Here is a 17,255-nt window from a genome sequence, read left to right as displayed (position 1 = left end):
AAACTCTTCTTCTAGTCTGTAAAGTGCCATGAAATGATTGCTGTGGCTCATTTTGTTGTTAAGCACCTAAAAGCTAACCTGTGGCACTCAGGAATGTGGGGCACCCCCCCTCCAGCATCCCTGACCATTGGCCACTGGCCATGCTGGATGACCCTGATGGGGGTTAGATAACAGCACCTAGCAGGGCACCAGATGCTCCCCATCCCTAGCACAAAGTTTTCTAGGCATGAACCACAAAGGAAAAGGGTTTTTTGTGGGGGGAAAGAGATGGACAACAAGAGAACAAGTGATAAAATTATATTGCTGTCTAATGGCCAGGTGGAATGGCCAATGTGGAAGAGGAAGTTGGCTTAAATAAGAGCTGTTTGACTGTGGAACAGGATCCTTGGAATCTGATGGAAGGTGATGGGCTCTCCTTCCTTGGAGGTTTTCAAGCAGAGGTTGGATGGCTACCTGTTAGGGATGCTTTTGTTGAGATTCCTGCCTTGCAGGGGGTTGGACTACATGACCTTTGTTTCCCTTCCAACTCTCTATTATTCTAAGTAACTGTGTGCTCCAGCTGGGCCAATGGATTGGGCAGTGGTGTCTGACCTGTCCTCCTGCTACAGCCAAGTAAAGACAGGCTTTTGCCTGTGTGGGCTTACAATCTAGAGACAATTATACAAGGGAGGTAACTTTATTTGGGTTCAAAATTAAGCCAGGTTACTGGCTGGGGTTCTATGTAGCACTTCTTTGACCCCTGCTTAAAAACAAACAAGCAGCAGCACTGTGTCAGGAACTTGGCCCCCCAGAGTGCAGCAGAAGAGTCTGCTTCAGAAACTGAACTAAGCGAGCAAAGGGCCGACTGCAGATGAGAGCTGGCTGTCAGAGTCTAGAAAGGGCAGCTCAGCCCCCCTCCTTCCCAGGGAAGACGCTGTTAGCTCCCAAGGAGAGGAAGAGTTAGAAAGCGGCCAGAGCGTTGCAAGGCAACCAGCAGATAAGCCAGAGTCTGAGGCTATGTCTTCTGGGAGTGGGGAGGAGGCAGGCCAGCAGTTAGTCCCCATACTAGGAGACTGGTGAAGCTCAGAGAACAACGGAAGGGAAGGAGAAGAAACGCAGGATTTCGGTGTTCTTCCTGTTGGGGGAGGGACGGTGAGTCAGACAGATCAACTACTGTTAATGGGAGCAGGTGGGAAGCCATGCTCTGGATGTATTTTTTCTTGTAAATAAACTTGCATAAAACTGACGGAGAGCCCTTGCTTCTTATCAGGCTGCTTGACTGCCAGAGATCGTTATACACTTGTTGCTGATTTGTTTCCAGGCCGGATTAAAGGTGCTTATGTTAACACCAGACATTTGTCCACCTGCCCTTCACTGTTGTGGGTGGGGGGCACACCTCAGGCACATTACCCAGCAACCCCCAACCCCAGTCATCCGCCTGCATCACATACCTGTGGTGGTGAGGCTTTTTAGCTGGTGATAAACCATTTGCCACTGAAATGGTTCCCTGCTGCCTCCTTCACGGCTGGCCAGTTCCAACGTCTGTTTGCAAGAGGCCTTGGAAACAAATAAATGTCACCCGCAATTACGCATTCTTCCTTCACCCTGTGCTGTGCAAGCAGCCTCTATGAGGTGGGGGGGGGGGAATCTGCGTGGCGCAAGTAGGTTGTGCCTGAGGTTTCTGCAGCTAACGTAAACAGTGACTTTGTGGGAAACAGTTTTGGAAGTTGAGAGCAGGATGTGTACGGTAATTACACCGAGAGCCCATGTTCACCGCAGGTGGATTTTCTTCTGACCAAAGTGATTTCTTTTAATCGCTGGCTAGTCGGGCTCTAGAATTCCTACTTACAGTTTAAGGAATGCTGCGATTTTCACCACTCAGAACCTTGGCCTCAATTTAATCCTTTAATTGCAGAGCAAAATCAGTGAAGGGGAGATAATGTGTTGGCTCTATCATCTTGGGTCAGTTTCAGAGCAGAAGCAAAGGGACTCCAGACCAGCTTAAAATATTTACATGGGACAGGAAATAGATGTGTAATCTCATCTGTATGTTAATAATCAATATGATAGTATTCATACCCATTGAGAATATTAAGATCCTAATGACTAATATCAATAATATAAGCAATCACGTAATCGTTGCCGTACACTTTAAATGTTAAACTTTAACAAAACATAACGCAATGTATATCTCACAACAACTTTGCTGTATTTGCATGAGGTTTCACTTATGAAAACCTAAAAACGCAACTGTGCATATTGCGATGAGACTGCACTGCCAAACTATCAAAATGCAGAAGCAAATGTTCATAAAGAGTTGGAAATTTTCGGAACTGCTTGGTTCACGACACAAGTTCGCAAGCCATTATTCAGAGTTGTGTGTGCACTGAACATGTAGAATAGATTTTGTTAAGAATTACATAAAATATATGTATGATAGTTGGGGCTCCTTCTGGACCACCAGGCCCCAGTAATTTGTTCTGGCTCCCACCCACCATAGATGCCACCAACAGCTTTGCCGCAAACCACCTGTGGCTACCTGCCCACTGCTTGAAGACCTATGCTTTGAAGGAAATTGAAGTTTTAAATGCTTTAAAGTGGCCTTCATAATATAATTTGGTGTTTATGCATTTGTATAGAGTTGTGGCCTGTCTTGGGGGGCATTCCCCCATCCCACTTGCCTGAAAAGTGATCTATAAATTCATTAAATATCTATAATCTGCACAGTTTGAGGATTAATTTTTTGGCATAAATCTGTTATTCTTGGTGAAGCCAGGATATTTTCTTGCATTTGCTGTGAGAGGCAAATGCAGACAGCGCTCCAGCATCTGTGGGGAGACGACTTCTGCTGTTTCGCGCTTCCCATAGGACATTTCAGGGTCAGGTTTGCTGCTCTCTGCCAGGCCTGTCCAATTCAGCTGGTGAACAACTGGGCTGAATGAGGCCCTCTTCCAGTCAAGCAAAGTCTGCCCACCAGGAAGCCGTCATTCTCCTGCCTCCACTGACTACTACTGACTGGAAGGGGTGGGGGTGTTGAAAAATGCCCTGGGGTGCCCCTGCAGCCCCCGAACTCCAAGCATTCTCCAGTATGCGCAGCTCTGGAAAAGGCATTTCCCTTCTTCTCCAGTGCGCTCCAGTGACATACAGTCATACCTCAGGTTACAGACGCTTCAGGTTGCGTGTTTTCGGGTTGCGCACCGCACTGAACCTGGAAGTACCTGAACGGGTTACTTCCAGCTTTCAGCGTTTGCGCATGCACAGAAACACTAAATCATGCTTTGCACAGAAGTGCCACTTCTAGCCCGCCATCTGAAGAAGTGTGCATGCACACGATAGCTCATACCAATAACAAACTTATTTGGTTTCTAAGGTGCTACTGGAAGGAATTTTTTTATTTTGTTTCGACTACGGCAGACCAACACGGCTACCTACCTGTATCTAATACTTACACAGAGAATGAGTCATCCTCAAGATGAGTCACAGTGATTCAGCATGCTAAGTAATTCTGCAGCTTTTCAGCATTTCACAACCTTTCTAGACTCCTTTACTGCTTCTGCTCTCAAATACCTTTGTCACATGACAGCAGCATCCCGCCGCCCCCATCGCTTGCCCACCTGTGACTGCCTCCATCGCCCAATCCTTCCCTTGCCCACCCACTTGCTTGCTCTCCCTTCCCCCCTTTGCCCACCGCCATTGCAGGATGTCCTCCTCCACGGTCTCCTGTGGCGGCCAGGACAGCTTCCCAGGGCTCTTTGGCACAGCCCTTGGACCAAAGCCCCTTCCCAGGAGGCTGTTGTGAAAGGGTCATGCCAGAGTAGAGGTGCTTCGGCTCAAGCCTCTGATGACAGCCAAGCGTTTCTGTGATCTGGGATGTCTCCCTTCAAACAGGGCAGTCTTTGCAAGATGCAAGATGCAATAATTATGGACAAATTTATGACGCATCTAAAGGGAAAAAATGGACTGGAATAAAAACCTACCTACTATACAATGTGGCATGTCTGTAAAATAGATGTGCAATGTCCAATTCTGTGTCACTAGTAGGTATGCTGCTACTAAAAGAAAAGTACCGTATTTTTTGCTCTATAAGACTCACTTTTTCCCTCCTAAAAAGTAAGGGGAAATGTGTGTGCGTCTTATGGAGTGAATGCAGGCTGCGCAGCTATTCCAGAAGCCAGAACAGCAGGAGGGACTGCTGCTTTCTCTGCGCAGCGATCCCTCTTGCTGTTCTGGCTTCTGGGATTCAGAATATTTCTTTTCTTGTTGTCCTCCTCCAAAAACTAGGTGCGTCTTGTGGTCTGGTGCGTCTTATAGAGCGAAAAATACGGTAATTATTATTTTTATTACAAAGGTCAGATTGCTCTTCTTTTAAAATAGTTAACAACCCCAAACTTGAGGTACATTTCACATGTTGGCCCATAATATACCATTTTTCTGTAAACACCATCAACCAGAAGCGCTTTATATGTTCTCATGTCCACTACCTGTGAAATGTGGTACCTACACTGTTGTAACCTCTCCTGATGTACAGTGGTACCTCAGGTTACATACGCTTCAGGTTACATACACCTCAGGTTACACACTCCACTAAGCCAGAAATATTACCTCGGGTTAAGAACTTTGCTTCAGGATGAGAACAGAAATCGTGCTCTGGCAGTGCGGCGACAGCAGGAGGCCCCATTAGCTAAAGTGGTGCTTCAGGTTAAGAACAGTTTCAGGTTAAGAACGGACCTCCGGAACAAATTAAGTACTTAACCCGAGGTATCACTGTACAAAGTTTACTATCATATTTTGCCTTTAAATTTATTTTATTTTAAATCCCACTATTTTAGACTCTTTCCAGGATCTGGAAGTGGTTCTGTATTTCCCCCCCCCCCTGCTGTGTTCATCTCTGTAAGAAATATCAATAAAATATGTTGTAATAATAATAATATTTCCAGAGCGGGGCACAAGCACGATAAATAAAACATATAACAACAAGCAGCGAGTTATGTGAAGCAGATAAACTTTGAAACAGCAAGAGCAGCAAAACTCATGGCTCTGATGAGGCAAGAAGACCCACCTCCACCTTTAAAGGGCTGGGCAGGAAAACACAATTTTAAGGGGCTCAGCACCCCAGCAGCACTCTTAGTAGAGATGGGGTCATCTAGTCCAACTCCCTGCAATGCAGGAATCTCAACGAAAGTATCTGTGACAGATGAACACCCAACCCCAGTTTAAAAACTTCTGAGGAAGGAGTGTCTACTACAGGTATCCCCGAACCCAGCCCTCCAGCTGTTTTGGACTACAACTCCCATCATCCCTGACCACTGGTCCTGTTAGCTAGGGATGGTGGTAGTTGTAGTCCCAAAACAGCTGGAAGGCCAAGTTTGGGGATGCCTAGTCTACTACCTTCCAAGGGAGACTGTCCCACCTTTCCATAAATGGCTATAATTTGCCCTTTGGACCTAGTGCAGTGGTTTTGCAGGTCAGCAAGCAGCTTTAAAAACCACTTCGTTGGAAAGTGGTTGTGGTTCTCTGTGGCTAGGAGCAGATGCAGCGGTGCATTACATCTGTGTGTTTCTGAGGGGTTGCTGGATGTGCTAGGTCTGTTGCAGCAAAAGAGTTTAGTGGCAGCTTAAAGACCAACAGATTGATTGTGGCAGGAGATTATCCAACAAAGTGTACTCTAGTTTATGAAAGCTGAAGCCGTGATGCATCTGTTTGGCTGCTAGTTGCCACAAGAGTCGGTCACAAGGCTGGAGACATCAGTTTTAGGGTGCCTTAACAGAGGCATAGGGTTTCACCCAACACTAGTCCTACTCAGAGTAGACCTGCTGAAATTAATTAATGTGACAAATCTAGGCTGGTTGATTTCAATTGGCCTACTCATGAGTAGAACTTAGTTGGGGTCAACCCATTGTGTTCATTTCATGAGAGATAAGTTTCCCACCCTGAGTCCTGCTCTGGGCACCCCGTCTTTTGAAGGACATTCACCAGCTAGAGTATGGCTAGAAAATACATCATGGAGAGGCTGGTCCAGCAATGAGGTGTGAACTGAGGTATGGCGATGCAGGGTGATGGATTGATTGTTAAGCCGCTCTGGGAACTGTAGTTCTGGGAGCTGCATTTGAGTCATTGAAAAAAATCTGGTAACCTTATCTTGGACTATACAGTATACCCATTGTATGGAAACTGACAACAGGACAGTGAAAATGGATTCCACGTGCCCTTATTGCAAGCAAGAGACTGGTATTGATGAACAGGGAGAATAGAGATCCATTTCCCCTTAATCAATGTCTTGACGACATGACAACATTGGCAACATATGAACTGACAGCTTATAGACACACTTTCTTTGGATAAATACAATGCTATTTGGAATTAGTTTACACAGAGTGTATTAGATTATTGACCATTATATATGTGGATTGGGATAATAAGAATATACACATCTGTATATTAATGTATGGCAATGTAGCAATATTTCTCACCCACTCTATCATTTTATAAATGATCCTCCCCCAATAAAATCTGCTGCACCTGTGCATCCTGCTGCCCAATGGAACTGCCCCTCTTTGCCCCATGCGCAAAATCTTTGCCCTGATCAAAAACATTCAGTATCATTAATAGGCATCAAGGTTTGGGCCACCAGCCTAAGTGTGAACTACCTGAAGAAGTGTACCTGAAGCAGTGTGCATGCACACGAAAGCTCATACCAGTAACTAGTTGGTCTATAAGGTGCTACTGGAAGGAAATTTTTTATTTTTTAAAATTTATTTTATTTTGTTTCGACTACGGCAGACCAACACGGCTACCTACCTGTAACTGTGAACTGCCTGTATAAGGAGGACTCATGGTGTCTTTGCTGCCCATTTTACCATTTCAAGTTTTGCAAGCTCAACATGGTCCTAAGCAGAGGATGGGCTCCAACCGTTGCCTCTGGCTCAGAACACCCTTGCAAATTATTCAAAGCAGGGGGAGCAGGGAGGTTTATCTCCCCCCACCCCCACCCCCCCGCTGTCGCCACTTTATATTTTGGCAACAGCTGCAGTGCCACCTGCTGGCCACGCTGGGTCATTTCCTTTCTTTATTAGGAAGGCTACAGTTGGGACGTGGGTGGCGTTATGGGTTAAACCACTGAGCCTAGGATTTGCTGATCAGTAGGTTGGCGGTTCGAATCCCCGCAACGGGGTGGGCTCCCATTGCTTGGTCCCTGCTTCTGCCAACCTGGCAGTTCTAAAGCATGTCAAAGTGCAAGTAGATAAATAGGTACCACTCCGGTGAGAAGGTAAACGGCATTTCCATGCGCTGCTCTGGTTCGCCAGAAGCGGCTTAGTCATGCTGGCCACATGACCCAGAAGCTGTACGCCGGCTCCCTTGGCCAATGAAGCAAGATGAGCGCCGCAACCCCAGAGTCGTCCACAACTGGACCTAACGGTCAGGGGTCCATTTACCTTTACCTTTACAGTTGGGACAGTAAAAATCCATTTGTGGATGTACGTGAATCATTACATGACCACCCCACCCTTCCTCAAAGGAGTCCACGGCAGAGTACATACCGACCCCCCCTTTTTAATCCTCCTAACAACCCTTGGAATAGGTTAGGCTCACAGGTAGTGATGGCGTCCTGCAAAGCGCTTTATGGCCAAGTGAACCAGGGTCTTCCTAGTTTGGCCATCTAGGGCACCACTTTGGCTTTTCCTTGCCTCATACTCCCATGCCCCAATGTGGTGCAGTGGTTAGAGTCAGACTAAGACCTGGAAGAGGGCAGCGTTCAAATCCCTGCTCACCATTAAGCTCACTGGGCGTGACCCAGGGCTGGTTGCTGCCTCTCTCAGCCTAACCTGCCTTTCAGGGTTGTTGTTGGGGGGGGGGGTTAGATGGGGGCGGGGAGAACCATGTCAGCCACCTTGAGCTCCTTGAAGGAAAAGGATATAAATGCAATTAATAACAATAATAAATTTATTTTACTATAAAACAGGATAAAAATATTTTAAACAAACAAACAGAAGTACCCAAAATTCTTGTCCATCATCTTGCACCAAGCTGTTCGGGCACAGCTGCGAAAAGTGTCCATGTGCTTAGCATGCCTCCAATATTTGAGATTTGATTGCATTTTGAAGCCTGAGGCTTTGAATAGCTGTAAAACAGGGCTTGCAGTTCAGCTGTCCGGTGGGTTTATATGAATATTCTGATGAAATGTCAGGGGGTTGTCTTTGTGCCTTTCATAGGATAGATATAGGGTGTTAGAATGCCCCCCCCATTTTTTTAGAAAAAGATGAAAGTTGTGGAATAAGTAAGAATTGTGTGCGCATGCGCGTGGGCACACACACAGTGACTTGGAACAGCTACTATCTCCTAGCCTAAACTACCACATAGGGTTGTTGTGGGAATAAAAGGAGGGAGAGAGACCCTCAGAGAAAGGGCATGGCTATGTATATAGTACTGTTACAGTGCACACTTCTGCTCACTTGCTTGGTGTACAGTGAAAACAATGGAGTTCATTTGGTGAGCTTAGGATTGACCTGATAGTATGTTCTTTTGACAGCTGATAAACTTCTGCACTGTTTTAAAACAATTTGTAGACTCAGAAATTTTAATCTGCTGTGTGAGTGCTGTATGGTAATTTCATTTGTTGCCTTTATATGATTTTATTACTTGCTTGCTTGCTTACTTACTTATGCCTTTTCCCATGGCGGGACTCTGACTGGGTCGCTGAATCACCTGGGACTCATCTCATTCCTACAGAGTCTGAGGCGGTGCTCAGAATTACTGCCAAACAGAGAAATGCCTGCATCAGAGGCCATTTCCCCATCCCAAACCCCTTTAGGCCCAGGGGCGCATTTGGAATATACAATAAAATGCCCATTTCCCCAAAGGAATACTGGCAAAACTCAGAGCCCGATATCCACAAAAGCAAGCAAAATCCCTTAACCTGTTGAATAGTGGGTACACATAGCAGACGACACAGCGATTTCTCCAAAGCAGCTCTTTATTGTAAGCTGGACAGAACTGAACAGCAAACAGCTCAGCCGGCCTGCTTTTATAGGCAGCCAGCTGTCAACATTGTAGCAACAACAACCCAGGGTTTCCCGCCTAAAATAACTGACGTGGACCTGAGTGAAAACTATCTACAGTATCCCCCTGCTGGCCCAGGGTGAGAACTTCAGTACATAACACCCCTCCCCACTGAGATAAGGCATTAGTTACAATCATAGTGGTTCCATTACATACAGCAATACCCTTATTGGTTTCAGTAAGGCACATAAGCATATTAATTGACCCTATTCACCATACAGCTTTACATGCGCAGTTTGTCCAGTGAACATAGTCTTTTAAATACACTGGGCACTTGGAAACCCTGCTGGATTGCCGAGGGCCAAGTACCAGAGTCCGGGTGACCTTCCGATTCTGGCTGCGACCAAATGCGGCACTGAGCCCGAGTTCCCTGGCTCCACTGCTGTCGAAGGAACCGCTGCGAGCGGACTCGGCAGATGGTCAGGCACGGCGGTGGTCTGAGTCTCTGGAGAGCCAGGCAGACCCACTGAAATGACTTGGCTCGGCTCCATGCCCTCAGTTTGTGAGGAAGATGTAGGTGGAGCCTCACTTTCCATTAACGACTGCTCCGGAGCTGGGGCCACAGTTGGGGCCACAGCGGTAGTGTGACGCGGGCTGCTGGCCTTGCGGATCTCCTGGGCAGAGCGTTCGGCAGCTTCCGAGGCCAGGGCCTCCTCAATGGCTTTCTGCAGCGTGAGGTCTGGCTTGGCAAGGAGACGCCGTTGCAGATGGATGTCCCAGACCCCGCAGACGATTCGATCCATCAGGGCATCGTCTAAGTCTCGGAACTCACAGTGCATTGCAGCCTGTCGGAGGGCGGTGGTATAGTTCTTAATTGACTCCCCCTCTGCCTGGTTCCGGTGGTAGAACGCATGGCGGGCAGCAATCTTGGACGGCTTTGGTGTGTAGTGGTTGCGGAGCTTCTCTTGAATTGTGTCCCACGGTGTTGCCTGGACTGCTTCAGGCGCAACCAATGCTCGGGCCGTCTCAAACACCTCAGGCCCACAGAGGCTGAGGAATAGGCCCCACTTACGCTCCTGTGATACTTGCGTCAGCTCGTTGGCTTGGAGGTAGCAGTCGAACCGAGCGAGGTAGGAGTCCCATGATTCAGAGGCTGGGGCAAACGGCGGTAGAGGCACAAGTGAAGCCATGGTTCCGATGCCAACGTGAAGGGCGGGCGATGGATGGAACACTGTGCTCTAGCCAGGTCAGCTCTGAATTGGTTCTGCTCCATGATTTTGCTCAGTGTTTCAGCTCTATGATTCAGCTCAGCTCAGAGGGTGGCTGCGTCTGGCTGTGCTCTGATGTCCATCGATCCCACCTTCATCGCCAGTGTTGAATAGTAAGTAGACATAGCAGATGACGCAGTGATTTCTCCAAAGCAGCTCTTTATTTGTAAGCTGGAACAGAACTGAACAGCAAACAGTTCAGCCGGCCTGCTTTTATAGGCAGCCGGCTGTCAACAATGTAGCAACAACAACCCAGGGTTTCTCGCCCAAAATAACTGACGTGGACCTGAGTGAAAACTATCTACAGTATCCCCCTGCTGGCCCAGGGTGAGAACTTCAGGACATAACACAACCCAGACACCAAAAGGAGACAAAGCCCCCTCCAAGCAAAAACCTAGTAAGGACCTAAAGCATTCTGTAAAAAGTTTCAGTTTACTTTTCTTGTTAGTCCAGACAAGGCAGACATCTCCTCAATTTTAAATTGCAGTGGCAAAAAGCTGCATCCGCTAGCTGGTACATTTTTGCAAGAGCTGCTTCCTCTTTGCATACCTGCCAACATTTTTCCGCTGAAAACAGGGATGTCCTATTTATTATTATTCTTATTACAGTGGTACCTTGGTTCTCAAAACGCCTTGGTACTCAAACAACTTGGAACCCAAACTTCAAACCAGGAATTAAGTGTTCCAGTTTGCGAACTGTTTTCGGAAGCCAAACATGCTCTGTTTTGGGTTTACACTTCCGATTTGAGTGCCACGCTTCCATTTTGAGCGTTATGCTGAGGTCTGTCTGTTTTTGCTATTTATTTTGCATTTGTGTTTTTGTGACTCTTTTTGTTTTGTTTTTGTGACTCTGTGGAACCCAGTTCAGCTACTGATTGAGTGATTGTGTGACTGCAGTAAATGGTTTATTGCTTTCATTTTATGGATCAATGGTCTCATGAGATAGTAAAATTCATGTTAAATTGCTGTTTTAGGGGTTGTTTTTAAAAGTCTGGAACGGCTTCATCCATTTTGCATTACTTTCTATGGGAAAGGGCACCTTGGTTTTGCAACACTTTGGTTTTGAGAAGCAAGGTACCACTGTATTATTATTATTATTAGACTACTGCAATGCGCTCTATGTGGGGCTACCTTTGAAGGTGACCTAGAAACTGCAATTAATCCAGAATGCGGCAGCTAGACTGGTGACTGGGAGTGGCTGCCGGAACCACATAACACTGGTCCTGAGAGATCTGCATTGGCTCACAGTACGTTTCTGAGCACAATTCAGTGTTGGTGCTGACCTTTAAAGCCCTAAACAGCCCCAGTCCTGTATACCTGAAGGAGTGTCTCCACCCCCATCGTTCTGCCCGGACACTGAGGTCCAGCTCCGAGGGCCTTCTGGCGGTTCCCTCATTGCTAGAAGTGAGGTTACAGGAAACCAGACAGAGGGCCTTCTCGGTGGTGGAACCCGCCCTGTGGAACACCCTCCCATCAGATGTCAAAGAGAAAAACAACTACCAAACTTTTGGAAGACATCTGAAGGCAGCCCTGTTTAGGGAAGTTTTTAATGTTTGATGCATTACTGCATTTTAATATTTTGTTGGAATCTGCCCAGAGTGGCTGGCGTATAAATAATAAATTATTATTATATTATTATTATTATAATACAAGACGAAACTAATAGTCCAGCTTGACTAGTATTGTTTAGTCGTTTAGTTGTGTCCGACTCTTCGTGACCCCATGGACCAGAACACACCAGGCACTCCTGTCTTCTGCCTCCCGCAGTTTGGTCAAACTCAGTATTGGCTCACACCAATGTGCAACTCTTAAGAAACTGCTGCCATAAAATGCCCAGTTCACAGGTAATAACTGGCAGTGCTGCAAACAAGACTAAAACTCCCTAAATAGAACACAAGGCGAAAAAAGCAGGCAATGCTCCCCCAAAACTTGCAACCTCTCCAATCATCCAAAAACCCCTGAAATACTCTCCAAAAGATGAATACATCTTTAAAATATAACAAATTGGGACAGAAGTACTTGAGGGTGCTGTACTTTGGGGGTCCCAGGTTCACACTGACTCGATGGGGGCTGAGATGGATGTTTCTCTCAGCTGTAGGGATAGAGTTAGTAAGGGGGTGTTGACCCCAGGGCCTTCTGCATGTGGAGCAGGTGCTACAGCCCTCTCCCTGCTTCTGATGGGTGTTGTCTGCCTTTGCTGCAGAGCATTATGGGGTCTCAGGAAAAGCCACAGAGGCCTGTTCTTGTCCTGTTTTTTTGGTTAGCCTAACTGATGCCATTTTGCTTCTGAAAAAAAACAACCACTGCCTGCTTTAGAATTTAGGAGGGTGAGCCATGAAACACGTGAAGACCAGAGAATGTTGCTAGGCGATTTTCAGGAAAACCTCCCTATGTCTGGACACTGTCCCTTTCAAGGCAGAGTGTCCTGTTTCAATCAGCCTAACGAACCCGAACCTCGTAAGGGGGGAAATGGGGGGGGGGGAGAGAAAAGGCTTATAAAGTAGAAATTTTTCCTCGGCGCGGCATTTTCCATTCCTTTGTTTGGAACATGTTTGTGTTGGGATACTGCTGGGAAGACGGGGGCATCAGGCAGGCCCCCAGCTGGTTCCAGCCACTGGTTGGCAGCCAGTCTCCCTTGGAACAGCATCAATCAGCGACATGAGCCTCAGATGCGTTTAGAGACCCGTGCACGCTCTGTCAGCAGAGTGTGTAAATCTTCTCACAGCAGAAGTGGCAGACAGAGAAATGTGTAAACATAATGTACAGCATTTTATTCAGCATAGTTCAGGAACAGAGGAAAACATGTCTGCTTCCCTTCGTCTCCAGCAAAACAGCAGTAACACAAAAGCTATATACAACTGGAAGTTCCCAGCAGACTGTGCTGGCAGTAAACAGGCATGTGACTCACAACAGTCATGCCTGTACCCTTTTAAGGTGGAACGGAACTATATCATAACAGTTTGCCCTCTCTTTTGCTCAGCTGAATAAAAAAAGGTTTATTGGATCTCCCCTGTTTTTGGCTCTTATTGATTTTATGCATCAAAGACGGCTCAGGTCCGAATAGCGGACCCAACAGTACCTTGGCTTTTCATCCAGACTTGGGACATTTCCTTGTGACATCAGTCTGAAACATTTGTCGCCCTCCCCTGGAATTGTGACACAGACACAGCTCTGCCCACGGTCATTGGTGGTCAGGGTCTGCCCATGCGATGCCCACCCAATCATAAGGCCACACAGAGCCAGCCGGGCAAGGAACTTAAGATGCCCTCCTCACACAGGAAAGGGTGGTGAATGGGAGTTGGAGGGCCAAATAGGAGGAGAGGAGGAGAACAGTCTAGGAGGAAGGAAAGGGCTGTTCCTCAGGCTCAACCCAGTAGATATATAGATATATAGATATATAGTCAGCAGCAGTTTCCACAGAGTCATGAGGTCATGTGCCATGGAACAGAGGAAGCTGCCTTATGCTAGGTCAGACAATTGGCCCATCAAGCTCAATACTGGCTACACTGGCTGGCAGCCGATGGCTCACCAAGATTTCAGGCAAAGGAATTATTCCTAGGTTTGCCTGGGCATCTTAGATAAGAGACAGTTCCTAGCATCAGCCCTCTAATAACATACTTAAAGATGCACCAAAAATACTGATTTTGTCCAATAAAAATTATTTATCATTCTGATGAAATGGACTGTGATTGACGAAAGCTTATATCATAATAAATCTGCAAGTTTTTAAGGAGACACAAGACTTGGTTGCTTTTGCTGAAAAGCCTAATGCAGCTAATCCCCTGGAAATTATTGTTTTATTTCTCTTCTCCCTCCCTCCCCTGGCTAAGCATACACTGGATATTGATCAGGCATGGTGGGAAGATAGATCAACAATACCAATGAACTATTTATTAATTGGATTTGGTTATAAGAAAAGGTATCTGCAGCATGACCCATAAATTTTAATTATTTTTTAGTTTAATCATTTTAATCATTTTTATTTGGGGTGCTTAACAAGAGTCCATTTTTCTGTATACTTTTCACAGTTTGAAGGCAATAGAATTATTTTTCACATTTTCATTGTCCCAACTGAACTCAGTAGGGCTTGCTCCTGAGTAAAAAGAGGCACAGCTTTGCACTGGCCAGACCCAGCGGCTGAATTTTAGGATTTTGCTAACACTGGATATTTGGGACACATCTGTTTGCATGTGAGGAGTCACCCACATCCACATTTATTTTAATTCTTAAATGAAATTATTTTAATTTGTGACAAGGGGAAGTCTACAGTTTGGGAAACTGCAAAAAAACCAAAATAAAACGGGAGGAGGACATATTGATGGAAACTGAGGCAGAAATGAATAAGAAAAGCAGGTGTTTTGAGGAAAACGAGGAAGAATGGAGGAAGGAAAAAAGTCCCGTGAGGGAAACTGAGGCAGAAAAATGAGAAAGAGGAGCTAACCGACCTGACTGGAAGAATCTGCGATCAGAAAGGAATATCAAGAAGATTGGAAGAAATTTAAAGACTATTTAGCTAAATATGTGTATCTGTGTATCTGAAGAAGTGTGCATGCACATGAAAGCTCATACCAAGAACTAACTTAGTTGGTCTTTAAGGTGCTACTGGAAGGAATTTTTTTATTTTAGCTAAATATTGTAACGTAAGATAAGCAGAAGTCACTTGAAAGTATCAAATAGGCCTAGGATTAGAGTAAGAATGAACTGTAAAATACTATGGATTTAGATAATTATGAAAAGAGAAGAAGATAGTAAATTGAAGGAGTTAATTTGAGTAGAAAGAGGATATTGGAGAGCTGTCACAGGGTGATTGAATGAAACTCAGTAAGGGGATTTGGGGAAGTCAGTTAACAATGAAAATTAAATTGTCTTAAAGTAATAGGTGTTTATATGTTTGTTTTTTTAGTGTTGTAATTTTTTCCCCTTTGTGTGTTATATTTGTTACAAATTTGGAAAATCAATTAAAAAATGGGGGGGGGGGGAGAAAAATGAGAAAGATGAAAGAAAAATCTTGAGGGAAACTGAGGAAGATTTTTTTCAAAAAAATATGAATGAAACTGAAGTGGAAGCAAACTTAAGAGAAACTTAAAGCAGAGGGGGGGGGAGGCATAGGAAAACTGAGGCAGAAAAAAACACATGGGGGAACTGAGGCAGAAAGAAAAAAGTTGAAAGCGCGTGGAGGTAAACTGAGGCAGAAACAAATGGAAGAGGAGGCGATGGGGAACTGAGCTGACTAATAATATTTAATGCAGGCAGGCGCTTTAAGGGGAAAAGGTGGAGGCTGCGCTTGAGGGCGCGCAGGCTCTTCGGTTGCGCGCACGTCGCCGCAACAAAGCCACAAAGAAGGCTCCCACGGGGAGCATGCTCAGTTTCCCCAGTGCCGGCAACGGAGGAGGAGCGAGCAGCCCAAGACGCCGCCGCCGCCGCTAGCCTGAGGATGGAGATGCCGGTGGGAGACGCAGACGCCGCCCCCGCGCGCGGGGAGAGGAAGGCGGCGGAGGAGCAGGAGCAGGAGCGCAAGGGGGCGGCGGGGGGTCCGCTGCCGCCGCGGCCGGAGGGTCAGCCGGTGGGCGTGGAGGGGGCGGCGGCGGCGGCGTTTCCAAGAAGAGCCCCTGGCACTGCGCCCTCGGCTCGGGCAGGTGCCGTGGCGCGGCTGGGCTCTGCCGGGCGCCGGGGCGCAGCGCCCAAGGAGCCGCCGCCCAGGAAGAAGAAGGGTCCCGCGGCTCCGGGGCCTCGGCCCCACCCGCGCAGGAACCCGCGACCCGTAACGGTGGACAGCTCCAAGGCGCGCACCTCGCTCCAGCCGCTCAAGCGCAGCCTCAAGCTGCTGCGTTGGAAAGAGGTAAGCGGGGAAGGGCGCGGGGAGAGGACCCAGCACCCCCATGCCTTGGCCCGGGTGGAAGCCCCCCTTCCCCGTCGCAAGAGCAGCTCCGCAGCTGGAGGAGACCGCGGGTAGAACGGGACTCCAACTCCCATCATGCCCCGCCGTTGGCCTGGCTGGCGGGGGCTGATGGGAGTTGGAGTCCTGGCGCAGCTGGAAGGACGCAGGTTCGCCCATCCCTGAGCCGCCACACCTAGTAGAAGCCCCCGCCCTAATTTGGGGGTGGGCAGGCCGCACGGCATGGGGAGTGGGACGCTGCTGTGCAACTCATTGCCCACAGGTACTAAGTTTGGCTCTTAGATGACTTTGGACGTATAATAATAATAATAAAAAATTATTTATATGCTGCCCTCCCCAGCCGAAGCTGGGCTCAGAGCTGCTAACGACAGTAAACTAATACTTGGTTGGCCACTGTGAGACCAGGATGCTGGACTCAGAGGCGGAGGCAGTGCGCAAGCTGGGCACCTGGGGGCGGGGCTAGCCATCCCAGGGGGTGGAGCGATGTCGTCACTCCCTCTCAGGGGTGTTCCCCCCAGGTGGGCGGCACCCCACTTCCTCCACCATTGGCTGGGCTGCATGGGCCTGATCCTGAAGCTGGGCTCTTCTTAGTTTATTAAATTTCTATACCGCTCTTCATCCGAAGATCACAGGGCAGTTTGCAGTATAAAAACACAAAAACACCTACTATAATAGCAGTACCCCCACCCCGCAATTTAAGAGAGCGGAGAGTAAATTAAGCTTATCCCCACAGTTGCCCCCTCCCCCGTTGTGTGTTCAGCTAACACTGACTTGGTTCATTCCATGCTATGATTTATTAAACTATGGTTTATATGATCTTCTGAACACTGTGCAGCGACTCTTAACTATGGTTTGTTTGTTGCCAGCCAACCAAGCAGGATCTGAAACCAGAGCTTGTTGTTAAAGTACAAACCTTGGTTTGTATTGACCATGGCTTGGCAAACTCGCAGTGTACGCCAGCCTTCACCAACAGCTGGAGGGCACTGGCTGGGCAAAGACTGTTGCCCATGCAACTTTGATTATGCATCAGTTCCCTGATTCTGAAGACAGGATCTCTGTTTTCTTTTGTGCAGTGGCAACACAGTCTAACTTTTCTGATGTGGTTTCTCTTCTTCC

At 47.2% G+C, this 17,255-nt stretch overlaps 1 protein-coding gene across 1 annotated transcript in view; it reads left to right on the top strand.

Moving 5' to 3' along the window:
- Window positions 1-15,585: 15,585 nt before the first annotated feature.
- Window positions 15,586-17,255, top strand: part of TTLL11 (tubulin tyrosine ligase like 11) — a 68,244-nt gene continuing 66,574 nt past the window's right edge. The window contains exon 1 of the mRNA XM_083485923.1: window positions 15,586-16,082. Within this exon, the coding sequence (XP_083342049.1) occupies window positions 15,678-16,082 (405 nt within the window). The 5' untranslated portion in view covers window positions 15,586-15,677. The remainder of the gene's footprint in view (window positions 16,083-17,255) is intronic.

The sequence above is a fragment of the Podarcis liolepis genome (assembly GCF_965112155.1).
Source record: "Podarcis liolepis genome assembly, chromosome: Z".
NCBI classification, from domain to species: Eukaryota; Metazoa; Chordata; class Lepidosauria; order Squamata; family Lacertidae; genus Podarcis; species Podarcis liolepis.
This window is presented reverse-complemented; position numbering and strand designations above follow the sequence as displayed.